General features: G+C 38.1%; 1 protein-coding gene across 1 annotated transcript in view; it reads left to right on the forward strand.

Annotated features, from left to right (window-relative positions):
• The window catches only part of LOC150079667 (C-Jun-amino-terminal kinase-interacting protein 4-like), a 540,406-nt gene extending 524,903 nt beyond the window's left edge, over window positions 1-15,503 (forward strand). Inside the window, exon 30 of the mRNA XM_090383158.1 lies at window positions 15,142-15,503. Within this exon, the coding sequence (XP_090239284.1) occupies window positions 15,142-15,260 (119 nt within the window). The 3' untranslated portion in view covers window positions 15,261-15,503. The remainder of the gene's footprint in view (window positions 1-15,141) is intronic.
• The last annotated feature ends 280 nt before the right edge of the window (window positions 15,504-15,783 follow it).

Consider the following 15,783-nt stretch of genomic DNA (forward strand, 5'->3'; position numbering starts at 1 on the left):
ATTACCCCCAGGTCCTTTTCATTTTCTACCACTGTCAGTGTAGAACCACAGAGTTGATACGTTGCACTTTACATTTATCAGTGTTAAACTTCATTTATCAGTGTTAAACTGACGCTATGCAGCAGCATAGCGTCAGTAGTGTCCTTAACAACCCTGCCTGCCAACCTTTGTATAGTCTGCAAACTTGGATATTAAGCTTGATATACCATCATCAATATCATTTATAAATACAGAAAACAATAATAGACCCAACACTTAACCCTGAGGGACTCCACTAATAACATTAGTCCACGATGAGCAGTGTCCATTGATTATCACTCTCTGTCTTCTCCCCCCTCAACCATCCCTTTATCCATAGCAGCAATTTGCCTCCAATGCCACACTGCTCCAATTTATGCAGCAGTCTTCCATGTGCAACATTATCAAAAGCCTTTCTAAGATCCAAATATATAATATCAATGTTATTCCCTGCATCCAGTTCCTTTGTGACCACATCATAGTATCCAATCAAATTGGTCAGGCAGGACTTTCCCTTAACAAAACCATGCTGTGTCCGAGCTATAACCGAAGTCTTGTCTAGATGATCCTGCAGTGCTTCTTTAACCAGTGCCTCCATTAATTTTCCTGGAACAGAAGTTAAACTCACAGGTCTATAATTACTTGTGTCAGCCTTTGATCCTCCTTTGTGAATTGGGTACACATTTGCACATCTCCGGTTTGTGGGTACCTCCCCTGGGTCCAAAGAAGCTCTCATAATTATGGCTAAGGATTTGTTTACCTCATTTAATATAACTGGATAGATCCCATCCACCCCAGGTGCCTTTTTTATGTTTATCCAAAACAATTTCTCCTCCACTTTCCTCTCAGTTATTACAAAATCATCTAGCTCACTGCCAGAGTTTACTTCACCTCTGGCATTCCCCTTCCTGAATAACTCCTTATGTGTGAATTTAGATGCAAAATACTAGTTTAGTTTGTTAGCCACCTGAGCAGGATCCTCAACTGTTGAACCATCAATATCCAGTGGCCAATCTGATTCATCCCTTTCCTTCTACAGTTTACATAGGTAAAGAACTCTTTTCTGTTTTTATTTGCATCCTTTGCCAAGGATTTCTCATAATCTGCCTTTGCCTGCTTAATCTCCTTTGTGACTTGGTTGCAGACCAGCTATTATCTATCATGTCACCCATTTTTTTTTTTTTTTTTTTTTTATTTCTTATGATGTGATCAATACACAAAGGAACCAGTTTATTCTTGCTTCCTTCGTGTATCGTGGCCGGGATATCCAACCAACCGGTTGGTTCGGCACCATCGTGATATCCAGCCCGAGGCAGGACTCGAACCCGCGACCTTTGGGTTGCTAGGCAGGGACTTTACCTACCCTGCTAGCCCGGTCGGCATGTCACCCATTAATTTATATGTATCCCATGCATTTTTCTTCTCTGCCATATGTCTCATTAGTTCATCTGACATCCATTTAGGCCTAAACCTTGAACAATATTTCTTAGTTGGTATGTAAAGCCTAGTAGCTTCCAAGATAAGTTCTTTGAATGCTTCCCATTTTGAAATTGCTGTTGGTATAATCATCAGTTGGTCCCACTGTATAGAATTTAAATACTGTCTCAGACCATCGTAGTCACCTTTACGAAAGCAATAACCCTTCCCTTTACCCCTGATAGTAGTTACCTCCTTGAGTAAATCCCACTTCAACACACTGTGATCACTGCCACCTAGTGGTTCATTTATCTGCAGATTCTTAATGCATGAAGAATCACTACTGATAATCAAATCAAGAGTATTACTCCCTCTAGTTGCCTCCTGAACACGCTGATGTAGAAAACAATCATCCAATAAATCCACTAAAGCCTTGCTAGTGTGTGGGTGACCAACCCACAAATTCCAATCAATATCTGGGAAATTAAAATCCCCCATTATAAGACTCTCTGATTTACTGGCCCACTATTTCCTTGTACAGTTTCTTATTATACTCATCAGAGTCATTAGACCTATAGCACACTCCTAATCTCAATTTTGATCTCCCAATGCTTATGTCACACCAAACTGACTCGACACTTCACTGTCCAGCGATGTCAACTGGCTTCACTTCCTTGGATTTTATGTTTGTTAACTAATAGCATAACCCCTCCTCCCTTCCTATCCTGTCAATCCTTTCTGTACACATTGTACTCCCCAAATTCCAGTTCTGCATTCCTTATATCTGTGTGACAACATGTCTCTGATATCCCAACAGTATCTGCCCTTGATGTTTTGAGCAATACCACAAATTCATCAAATTTATTTACCAAACTCTTAGCATTGGTGTACACTTAAGTATACATGCACTTGTTCCTATTCTTAGCTACCCTAACACAACCCATGTGTTTACTTGTACTACAATGACTCCCAGCAGTCTCTGAAATATCTTGCATCTTGTTTTCCAGGCTGCTGCTCATTCCAATAGAAGCAGTGCAAGAATTACTTTCACCTCTGCCAGTGGCTACTGTTAATCTATTAGTCCTTGTATTCCCCCAAGCTAGCAGTTTTCCGACCCACCTAACACTGCCTCGATAGCATCAGCAAATATTCTTGCACCCTTTCTATTTAAGTGTATCTCATCCCTGTAGAAGCAGTCTCTCCTGTTAACAAGTACAGACCAGGCTGAAAAAAAATTCTGCCCCTTGAGCCTTGCACAATCTTTCCAGGGCCAAATTGATCTACAAGGCTCTCATCGTATACTCCCTCCTATCATGTCTGGGCAGAATTGCAGGCACTTTCAAATTCAATCCTAATTCACGGCTTTTTTTCAACAGTGACTTGTACTTGTTAAGTACTTCCACAGGTCTCCTACTCTTAATATCATTAGTGCCAACATGTACACAATATCATCTTTTGTGCCCTTAAAAGATATCTGCTCTACAACGTCATCAACCTTTGCCCCTGGCAGACATACCTTGGTCCTGTTCCACCTATCCTTTTTACACAATATGTTCCCCGTTTCCCTGACAATAGAGTCACCTACAACTACTAGTTTCTGTGGGACCAGTGCATTCTGCCTTGGGGGTTGCCGCTGTGTTGCATGATGATCAAATGCAGGCTCTGGCGTTGATGTGGGCAGCTGAGAGCTTGATGGGCCCCTCAATTTAGATCCTTCGAGGGCATCCACCCTGTCCTTCCAGCTCTCATATAGGCCCATAACAACACAGTTGTTGCTTGATTTCCTCACACTCCTTACGTCGCGCGCGCACACACAAAGACATTCCCCTTGGCAATATCATGTCCCGTATCTGATTGCTCTACAAATATCAAACAAACAGTGCATTTTAAAAGGTTGTGATTCAGAGGGCAACTGTCCCCCTCAGTTCTCCCTTGATCCATAGCCTTTTGCTTTGCTGCTCTGGTCTCAGTCATGATTTTGATTAAATTTCAATAAAATTTCAATTTCACTACAGAACTTATATATACATATATAATAGGAACAATTTATAAATTTCTTATGCAATATAATCCAGATCGGATTAATGCAATCTATATTAGATAGAATATTACATCCGTCGTCATATAATTTTTTGATAATAGTTTAAGTAAATTAGGTACGTGCTGTTTAATAGTATATTATGTTGGATATTAGGGTGGTGTCCAAAAATATAAATCCGATTCTACATAAATATAAGAAAATATGTATATTAACTAGCTGCCCAAAATATACCTGTAGATCAAAGCACCAATTAACACTATAATAGCCAATAGCGGCCCCCATGGACAAACCTAGTAAAGAATAATCATTGATAAAACAAAGTAATAATAGTATAATACATAATGTTAAATATAGGTAATAGGATACATTGAAAGGGACTTTCAATGTATCGTATTACCTATATGCCGAGGGCTAACCCTCTCAATATATCCCACTCATAATTAACAGAGCTATCAGTTTCTGTTGTCATCTGCCTGTTTAGCATGGTCAAATATGTAATATTAAAAGTTTAGTGGTTAAGTAGATAATTTAGTTGTTAACAGGCAAGATGACATTTAGCCCGACCAATAGCTAAAATTCATATATAGAAAACTTGAAGAAGCAATTATGTAAAATAAAGAGAAAAGAGAACCAATATCAATCTATAATTTTCATATAATTAGGTACAAAAGAAGCTATCGCTAAAATAAGAAGAATGGAAGTAAGGTTTAAGTATAGTATAGTACCTCTTTTGTTTTACTAATGATTATTCTTTACTAGGTTTGGCCATGGGGGCCGGTATCGGCTATTATAGTGTTAATTGGTGCTTTGATCTATGGGTATTTTGGGCAGCTATTTAATATACATATTTTCTTATATTTATATAGAATTGGATACCACCATAATATCTAACATAATATACTATTAAACAGCACGTACCTAATTTACTTAAACTATTATCAAAAAATTATATATATAAACATATATATATATATTTTTTTTTTTAGTATCGAGTATTAACTCAGTTTCATTATATAACTTCCGTATCAAGTTATGTATTAATTGATAATGTTATGTTTATAAAATCTAAGTCGTTATATGTATTTATTTAAAAAAGTACGATTTTATTGACAATGAAGTTTAGCGAGATTAATAAATTTTACTGTTTAATTGATAATACTATAAACTATACTATACTAAGCCGTCTAGCACTATCTAGTACAGGAGCACTATCTAGTACAGGATATATATAATGTTGTATCATATAACAATGGCAGCAAGTTACAAACAGTAACGCCAAAATCTCGCTATCTAAATTCAGAATAAACCAAGGATCTTGACTATGTCTATAAGCTACTTATAGAAAATAATTTAATATATCAATTAAGTCAATAAAGTGGCTAAACATAGCTAAAAACAGACATTCGCCGGAGCTGCAAAACTTGTAAAACACGTGGAGTAATAACCTACAAAATCTGTATCAAAGTTAAAAATTAAACTAAGTATAAAGCTACTCTAGAAAATAAATTAATATGCCAATTTAAGTTAAAAAAACTTCTCTATTAGCCAGACCCATAAAAACTTCCAACAATTGATTGACAAGGCTCTCATGTCACAAAACATGAGAGCCTTGTCAATCAATTCGGCTCTGGAGTGATTGTTCAAGGCTCATAGGGTAGAATTTTTTCAGCGTGTTCTGTGCTTGATGACAGGAGAGACTGCTTTTACAGTAATGGGATACACTTAAATAGAAAGGGTGCAAGAATATTTACTGATGCTATTGAGGCAGTGTTAGGTGGGTCGGAAAACTGCTAGCTTGGGGGGATTCACAGACAAAAAGGTTAAAAGGAGCTGCAGGCAGAGATTAAGGTATTCTTGCACTACTTCTATTATAATAAGCAGCGGCCTGGAGCGAGGGGTGCTGGGGGTTTCAGGGACTGATAACAGTCATCATGAAACAAATAAATATATGGGATGTGTTAGGGTAACTAAGAATAAGTGCATGTATACTTGCATGTATACCGATGCTAGAAGTGTAGTAAATAAATTTGAGTGTTGGTCAAGACATCAAAGGCAGATATTGTTGAGATATCAGAGACGTGTTGTCACACAGATATTAGGAATGCAGAATTGGAATTTGGGGAGTACAATGTGTACAGAAAGGATAGACAGGGTAAGAACAGTTGCTTGCATGTACGTATTCATTTCGATGCTCCACTTCATGCGTTGGCATTTTCTTTCATTCTGGATGGTCACTAGCACAGTTGTGCAAGTGACCATCCAGAATGAAAACAGTGGAATTAACTGATGATGTTACCAACAGTAAATTCTAAGTGGGAAGCATTCAAGGAATTAATTGTGGATGCTACTAAAAGTTTCATACCTATTAAGAAATATTGTTCAAGGCTTAGGCCTAAATGGTTGTCAAATGAACTAATGAGACTCGTAACAGAGAAGAAAAATGCATGAGATGCATACAAATTAACACGTGACACAGAAGCCTATGATAGCTACAAGTTGATCTGTAACCAAGTTACAAAGGAGGTTAGGCAGGCGAAGGTAGATTACGAGAAATCCTTGGCAAAAGATGCTAAGAAAAACAGCAAGGATTTCTTTACTTATATAAACTCTAAAAGGAAGGGGATGAATCTGATTGGTCCACTTGGCATCGATGGTTCAACTGTTGATGATCCTGCTCAGATAGCAAACAAACTGAATGAGTATTTTGCATCTACATTCACACGTGAGGAATTATTAAGGTTTGATAATGGCAGAAGGTTATCAAATTGTAGCAGGATACTTAATGATTTTGTAATAACTGAGAGCAAAGTGGAAGAGAAATTGTTGAAGTTAAACGTAAGAAAAGCACCTGGGGTGAATGGGATCTATCCAGTTATATTAAAGGAGGCGGCAAAGCAACTAAGCAAACCGTTAGCCATAATTATGAGAGCATCCTTGGACTCAGGGGAGGTTCCCACGGACTGGAGATGTGCAAATGTATCCCCAATTCACAAAGAGGGATTGAAGGGGGACACAGGTAATTACAGACCAGTTAGTTTAACTTCTGTTCCGGGTAAAATAATGGAGTCGCTGGTTAACGATGCATTGCAGGATCATCTAGACAACACTGCAGCAATAATTCAGACATAGCATGGGTTTGTTAAGGGAAAGTCTTGTCTGACAAATTTGATAGGATATTATGATGTGGTTACAAAGGAACTGGATGCAAAAAATAATTTTGATATCATATATTTGGATTTCAGGAAAACTTTTGACACTGTTGCGCATGGAAGACTATTGTACAAATTGGAGCAGAATGGTATTATGGGTAAGTTGCTACAATGGATAAAAGGATTGTTAAGTGGGAGAAGACAGATGGTAGTAATCAATGGGTGCTGCTCTTCTTGGACTAATGTTATTAGTGGAGTCCCACAGGGTTCGGTGTTGGGTCCACTGTTGTTTTGTATATTTATCAATGATATTGATGAAGGTATATCAGGCTTAGTGTCGAAGTTTGCAGATGATACAAAGGTTGGCAGGGTTGTTAATGACAATAATGGCAGTGTGCTACTGCAACAGGATCTAGATAATTTGGGCAGATGGGCTAAGAAGTGGCAACTGAAGTTTAACCTTGACAAATGCAAAGTACTGCATATAGGTAGAAGTATGGGTAACCCCAGAGAAACGTACCAACTGTGTGTGGTACTACACTTAAGGTGGTAGAAAATGAAAATGACTTGGGAGTAATTGTGCAGGCAGATATGAAGTTTTCTGAGCAATGCAGACAGGCTGCCAGGGCAGGTCATGGGGTTTTGTCAATGATATATAGGAATTTTGCTAGCAGGGAAAAGGAGGTGATTATCCCTCTGTATAAGGCAATGGTCAGGCCACGCCTTGAGTACTGCTTACAGGTCTGGAGACCTCATTTTAGGAAGGATGTAGATTTACTTGAGCGGGTACAGAGAAGGGCAACAAGATTGGTGAGGGGAATGAAGGGATCCTCTTACCAAGAGAGGCTTAAGTTCTGCAAATTGCAGTGGCCGGAGACTAGGCACCTGCGCGGTGATCTGATTGAGGTATATAAGGCCTTGAATGGATTGAGCACGCTGAATTCTGATGGGATCCTTCCACTTGTTCAGATTACGAACCTAAGGGGGCATAAATTCAAATTAAGAAAAGACAGATGTAGATTGGATGTGCGGAAATTTGCCTTTAGCCAGCAGGTGGTTAATTGCTGTAACAAACTTCCATCTGTCGTTGTGGAAGTTGATAGGTTGAATAAATTTAAGTAGGAACTGGACAGGCATTTGGAGGGAATGGTGTGGTTTTTTTTTTTTTTTTTTTTTTGGCTGATGCTGCATAAGCTCATACATTTGCTTTCTTGCATTACATGCCACTACTACTACTACTACTACTACCCGTCTCCTAGCGTGATGGAGCCGCATTCGCTTCCACCAAGGTGGTACTCGAACCCGGATCCAACAGGCTAGTAGTCCAGTGTCGTAACCACTGGACCACAGTGCCCTTGTATTATTAGTAGAGTAGCAGCAGCCATGGTACAAGGAAGCCTGAAGCTTATACTGCACCAGCCAAAAAAAAAAATTTCTGAATTACCCTGAGAGAGAGAGAATCGCCAAAAAAGAGAAGAATGATGATATCTGAATTGTGAAAGCTACTAGACATTCCATACCTATTAAGAAATATTGTTCAAGGTTTAGGCCTAAATGGTTGTCAAATGAACTAATGAGACTCGTGGCATAGAAGGAAAATGCATGGGATGCATATAAATTATCAGGCAACACAGAAGCTTATGGCAGATATAACCTAGTCTGTAATCAAGTCACCAAGAAGATTAGTCAAGCAAAGGCAGAGTACAAGAAATCTTTGGCAAAGGATGCTAAGAAAAACAGCAAGGATTCCTTTACTTATATAAACTCCAAAAGGAAGGGGATGAATCTGATTGGTCCACTTGACATCGATGGTTCGACTGTTGATGATCCTGCTCAGGTAGCTAACAAACTGAATGAGTATTTTGCATCTACATTCACACATGAGGAGTTAAGGAAGGAATATGCCAGGTTATCAAATTGTAGCAGGATGCTTAATGATTTTATAATAACTGAGAGCAAAGTTGAGGAGAAATTGTTGAAGTTAAACATAAGAAAGGCACCTGGAGTGGATGGGATCTATCCAGTTATATTAAAGGAGGCAGCAAAGGAACTAAGCAAACCCTTAGCCATAATTATGAGAGCATCCTTGGACTCAAGGGAGGTCTCCATGGACTGGAGGGGTGCAAATGTATCCTCCATTCACAAAGGGAGATCGAAGGGTGACACGAGTAATTACAGTATATTAGGCACAAATTTGCTCTTTTTTACCTTACCAATTAAAAAATTAAATGATACGTGATAATTGGAATAATTAATACGTACTGTAATGTGTACATACTAACTAGTTCACATTTATGTTCACTGACATTTTGTGGGTATGGGTTAAAAATTAAAACACTAAAAAGATAAGCACACAAATTGCAAGTAACACGATACGTGCAAGTGAGAACGGAGTAACAAGTTACAAAGTTTTAAAAATAGGAATGAAGAGAAGATCTGAAAATTAATTTTTTATACGATTGAAGATTTCATGAAAGTGTAAACACATTTCACCATAATAACTCACAGAATTTCAGGTGTCGGTATTATCGCAAATTCAATAAGATCGAGTTTACTATCTGTTTATAAAAAATTGCACTAACAGAAAAGCCCAATAAACAGGTGACTGCTAATTGTTTTTATTGTTTTATGGTTGAGACCTCCAGAAATCTGGCCGAACCAGGAGGTACAGTCGGAGATAATTGTAGGGTAATCTCCAGTGCTGTAGTCTCCTGCCCCGTTTAAACTGCATGTTGTCCCAATTAAGTGAAGTAAATCCTGGCTATTTTCTCGATTGGGTTCTGTTCTTTATGATTTGTCCCAAATAAACGGCTGTCCCGATTAACGAGTGGCCCACCGGAATCCACTGTACTTTGATTTCGGGAAAGCTTTTGACACTGTTGCGCATGTAAGAATGCTGTACAAATTGGAACAGAATGGTATTAAGGGTAAGTTGCTACAATGGATAAAAGGGAGGATGAGTGGGAGAAGACAGAGGGTGGTAATCAATGGACTGCTCTTCGTGGACTAATGTTATTAGTGGAGTTCCATAGGGTTCAGTGTTGGGCCTTCGTGATATTGATGAAGGTATATCAGACTTAGTGTCAAAGTTTGCAGATGATACAAAGGTTGGCAGGGTTGTTAATGACAGTGTGCTACTGCAACAGGATCTAGAAAATTTGGGCGGATGGGCTGAGAAGTGGCAACTGAAGTTTAACATTGACAAATGCAAAGTACTGTATATGGGTAGAAGTAACCCCAGAGGAACGTACCAACAGTATGGTACTACACTTAGGGAGGCAGAAAATTAAAAAGACCTGGGAGTAATTGTGCAGACAGGCTGCAAGAGCAGGTCATGGGGTTTTGTAAATAATATACAGGAATTTTGCTAGCAGAGCAAAGGAGCTGATTATCCCTTTGTATAAGGCAACGTTATTTTAGGAATGATGTAGATTTGCTTGAGCTTGTACAGAGAAGGGCAACAAGATTTGTGAGGGGAATGAAGGGTTCCTCTTACCAAGAGAGGCTTAAGTTCTATAAATTGCAGCTGCTGGAGACTAGGCACCTGCAAGGTGATCTGATTGAGGTGTATAAGGCCTTGATTTTGTTGAGCATGATGAATTCTGTTAGGATTTTTCTACTTGCTCAGATTCCGAACCTAAGGGGGCATAAATTCAAATTCAGGAAAGACAGTTGTAGAATAGATTGCAGAAATTTGCCCTTAGCCAGCGGGTGGGTAATTGCTGGAACAAACTTTCATTTGTCATTGGGGAAGTTAATAGCTTAAATAAATTCAAGGGGGAACTAGACAAACATTTATAGGGAATGGTTGTGTGATTTTTTTTTTTTTTTTTTGGCTGATGCTACATAAGCTCATACACTTGCTTTCTTGCATCACATGCCTCTAATACTGTTTCCTCTGTTCTTGATATTGGCCATGGACTAAATACGAAACACATCCAAAAAACAGTCCCTCCTTTTGGTGTTATTCACTATTCTGAGAATGTTGGGTTCCTGGAGAAAAGTGTATCGTTTTATCGAACCGTGGATAATATACAAATCCAGATTGTCTAACCTGATGTTTACATTCCTTTATTCTGCATTTCATTTTCCTGCACTGGTGTAATATTAACATGCATGTGACACAGAAGCCTATGATAGATATAAGCTGGTATGTAACTAAATTACAAAGGTGGTTAGGCAGGCGAAGGCAGATTACGAGAAATCTTTGGCAAGGAATGCAGAGAGTTCTTTACTTATGTAAACTCTAGAAGGAAGGGGATGATTCAGATTGGTCCACTTGATATTGATGGTTCAACTGCTGATGATCCAGCTCAGTTAGCTAACAAATTAAATGAATATTTTGCATCTACATTCACATATAAGGAGTTATTCATCTCTGGCAGTAAGCTAGACAATCTTGTAATAACTGAGAGTAAAGTGGAGGAGAAATTGTTGAAGATAAACATAAAAAAGGCACCTGGGGTGGATGGAATCTATCCAGTTCTATTAAAGGAGGTGGCAAAGGAAGTAAGCAAACCCTTAGCCATAATTATGAGAGCTTCCCTGGACTCAGGGGAGGTACCCATGGACTGGAGATATGCAAATGTGACCCCAATCCACAAAGGAGGATACAGGTAATTACAGAACTGTTAGTTTAACTTCTGTTCCAGGGAAATTAATGGAGGCACTGGTTAAAGAAGCATTGCTGGATAATCTAAACAAGACTTCAGTTATAGCTCGGACATAGCATTGGTTTGTTAAGGGGAAGTCTTGTCTGACTAATTTGATTGGATACTATGATGTAGTCACAAAGGAACTGGATGCAAAGAATAACTTTGATATCATATATTTTGATCTTAGAAAGGGCTTTGATACTGTTGCACATGGAAGACTGCTGCACAAATTGGAGCAGTGGCATTGGAGGCAAATTGCTGCTATGGATAAAGGGATGCTTGAGTGGGAGAAGACAGAGTGGTAATCAATGGGCACTGCTCTTCATGGACTAATGTTAATAGTTAAGTCCCTCAGGGTTCAGTGGGCGCCTCCATAGCCAAGTGGGAAGGAGCAGCAGTGCGTAACACACACTTCTTGATTAGACCTGGGTTCGAGCCCGTCACCACCAGATATGGAGGATGCGGAAAGGTCAGGGAATGACCACCGCATATCCCGGAGCAATATGGCCTTAGTTGCTAATGCTCCTAAAAACCAAATAACAAACAAACAGGGTTCAGGGTTGGGTCTATTGTTGTTTTCTGTATTTATAAATGATATTGATGATTGTATATCAGGTTTAATGTCCAAGTTTTCAGACGATATGAAGGTTGGCAGGGTTGTTAATGACACTAATGACAGTACACTGCTGCAACAGGTTCTAGAAAAGTTGAGCAGATGGTCTGAGAGGTGGCAAATGAAGTTTAACATTGACAAATGTAAATTCTACGTATGGGAAGCAGTAATCCCAGAGTAACGTATCAACTCTGTGGTACCACAGTGACGGGTAGAGAATGAAAATGACCTGGGGATAATTGTAGAAGCAGATATGAAGTTTTCTGAGCAGTGCAGATGGTCTGCAAGAGTAGCTCATGGTGTCATGTCAATGATATACAGGAATTTTTCTAGCAGGGATAAGGAGGTGATTATCCCCTTGTATAAGGCAATGGTCAGGCCACACCTTGAGTACTGTATACAGGTCTGGAGGCCTCATTTTAAGAAGGATGTAGAGCTGTTGGAACGAGTACAGCGAAGGGCAACAAGATTAGTGAACAGAACAAAGGGTTGTTCTTACGAAGAAAGGCTTAAGTTTTGCAAATTACAGTGTCTGGAGACTAGGCACCTGCGAGGTGATCTGATTGAGGTGTATAACACCTTGAATGGTTTGAGCATGCTCAGTGCTGATGGGATTCTTCCTCTTGCTCAGAATTATCACCTGAGAGGGCATAAATTTAAATTGAGGAAAGACGGTTGTAGGATAGATGTGCAGAGGTTTGCCTTTAGCCTGCAGGTGGTTTATTGCTGGAACAAACTTCCATCTCTTGTAGAAGTTGATAGCTTAAATAGATTCAAGGCAGAACTTGACAAACATTTGGAGCGAGGGGATAGGTGAAATAAGGGCGTTTTTTTTGTTGTTTTTTTTTTGGCCGTGCTATATAAGCTTGCTTTCTTGTATCATGTGCCCTTGCTAATGGTAATATGGCCTAAGTTGTGTCGTAAAACTAAGCAACCAAACATTTTTTTATATGTCTGCCCAATGTGATGTTTGTTGAATTGGCAGATTACTTTACAAAATTCATTTCCACAGATGGGGACCCACCTTTCTTCCTTCCTTCCTTTTGGTAGAGCTGCTCACTTCGGACTTAGAAAAAGTCAGCCTTAAACCCAAATTACGTATAAGATTTTAGACAGTATTCTTATTTTGAGGAACCATGGCAAGAACTTTCTCTGCTACAATTCTAAAATTGTCAAAATTATAACATCTTACTGAACCTTGAATGGAATTATGCAAAGTTCTCCTCTATCCCCATTTTAGACAGTTTTGTTAACAGAAAAAATTCTTAAGCACTACTGTTTGCTGAAATCCCCCAAAATATGCAAGTTTTAATTACAGTTACAACTAGTCGAGCAGTGTAAAAACAAAATTAAGTTTCCTGGGGGGTTTCCACCTCTGCATCCTCCCTTTTTGTAATCAGAACTGAATTATGTCATACTTTTGCTGCTTAAGAATATTCATAATTTTACCTTTGTACCCCTGGCTAGAACAGCCAAGAGGTACAAAGGTAAAATTCATTATAAAGGATTAAAAGTTGAAACAAGTATTTGAGAACTTCATTGTCCCACTAGCTGCAGGATAGATGTCAAAAATTTGCATTCAGCCACAGAGTGATTGATTGTTGGAATATTAACTTCCTTCTTATGTTGTGAAAGTGGGCAGTTTGAATAAATTTAATTAAGGAAAATTACATAAATTATTAGAGGAGATAGATTTGTTTTTTGTTTTTTTGCTGATGCTGTGTAAACTTGCTTATTATTTTCCACTACTAATACTAATATTAAAATCAATAAAACTATCTACAAAGTCAACTGTCAACAAAACTAACATTACAGTGGGCATATTGTTATGTTCATAGAGTATATTATGAGCATAACAATTAATATTATGCAGATTAGGCAACCTGGATTTAAGGCATTGCTCACCATCCAGTAGTAAACTACTCTTTCAACTTTCAGGAATTCAAAATTCTCAGAATAGAGAATAATGCAAGGAGAAAATTTTTGGAAGCATTTTGTATAGCAAATACCAGAACAGTTGAAAATACCCCCCCCCCTCCTCCCATTAAACTTGCTAACACTGTTCACATATTCTCTCAGAGAAACCACTTCTATCTCAAACTTTCTTGACTTCTCTTTCTTTCCCCACCCCTCTGGACTCTAACAGCAACATATTTAATATTTAAATAATCCCATCCATCAATAAATAATAAAACAATGTAACTAAATTATTTTGCTAGATGTAGCACAATGGAGCAGACACCCAGGTGCAGAAAATGGTCTTTGTCAAGTACAGGAATAACAGGGTGAAAACAATTGTATGCAAACTGATCTATTCTGTTCCCTCCCCCCTCATTTTAGTGCACCCATTGAACTAATATTTTTATATTATATTAACGAAAATCTGAAGATAAGGTTGTAATGTGTGGTAATTTTCAGTTAATCTAATATCACTGTTTTTATGCATTGTCATGTTCATCGAGATTCACATGAAATCTAGCATGCTATGTTCTACTCCATGTTTTCAGTTCTGTGACTTCAGGTTCACAGGTTCATTTACTCTAGGGGTTGTCAACCTTTTAATACCTACGGCCCACTTTTGTACCTTTGTTGATGGTAAAATTTCCTTACCGCCCACTGGTGCCGCAGTAACTCCCTCGTCCACGAGTATACTTCTAGAAGTGTCCATGAATTATTATCTATATTCAAAGTTTAGAGATGGAATTCAAAAGTAAATTGCAAAAGCATATTTTAAAAAGTCAAACTCGCAAAATTGTTAGCAATGTATTCGATATATGGAGGAAAAACAAAATTTGTAACAACGGACAAAAATCCTCACCACCCCACCATGAAAGCTTGAATTGCCCACTAGTGGGCGGTAGGGATCAGGTTGATGACCACTGATTTACTCCATAAAGGGTTGTAATGTGTGGAAAAAAGAAGAAAATCTAAAGATAAGGGTCATGTGTGGTCATTTGAAGTTATGTAACTTTCAATTAATCTCATCAATTTTTGTGCATTGTCATGTTCATCAACATTCATGTGAAATCTAGTCTAGTCTAGTATACTATGCTCTCCTCCTTCACATTTTCAGTTCTGTGACTTCAGGTTCATTTACTCCATGAACAGGATGAATGGTCTCATTCAGAGATAAAATAACAAGTTTACGTCTGAATTTTTAATGAGCTATACTTCTTATAAAAAGTTAACCAGTTTATTTTTATAGTTCAAAAATCTGCATAACTTCATATGCAAATTAATATGTTGTAGGTGATGAAGAAGATGGAGATGCACTAGCAGCATTACAAGGAGAAAAGAAGCCCCAGCATGGTCTTTCCAAAGGAGATCGAAGCCATCTCATTGTATGGCAAGTGACTCTAGCCGAATAATTCTGTGACTTGTATATTTCTGTTTTGCTACACTATTTCCTAGGCGAATAGCATTTTTCTCAAAAGATGACCAGATGAAACATGGGCAACATTTGTAGAAGTGTTTATGACATTTGTTCCAGTCACTGTTAAACTGATGACTTGCCTAAGGACAATTAATAAATGGAACAAAAATGGAGCACTGCATTTTAAATTTTAGACTTTTTTTTACCGAATGATTGTGCCGTTGCTAAATTTATTTATTTTAACATGTTTTCAAATGGGAATTTTTCCTACTTCTAGCTTAAGACTGAAGGACTGTTTTATCATTGTTGGAAACATAGGAGAAAAAATTTAATTTTCAAAGGTCTCTTAAGTCCAAACACGAACATGTATCATATTTATTTGTGTACTTACGATTTACAGAGCTTGGGCATTATTTTTTTTATATATATATATCAGAACTCCTTAAAATTATAAGAAATCAAATAAAAATGAATTCTACATTCCAAAAATAGCAAGGGAGAGTGAAATTCTAGTCGCT

This window comes from Mastigoproctus giganteus, chromosome 10 (genome assembly GCF_048544385.1).
Source record: "Mastigoproctus giganteus isolate SK-2022 chromosome 10, ASM4854438v1, whole genome shotgun sequence".
In the NCBI taxonomy this organism is placed as follows: Eukaryota; Metazoa; Arthropoda; class Arachnida; order Uropygi; family Thelyphonidae; genus Mastigoproctus; species Mastigoproctus giganteus.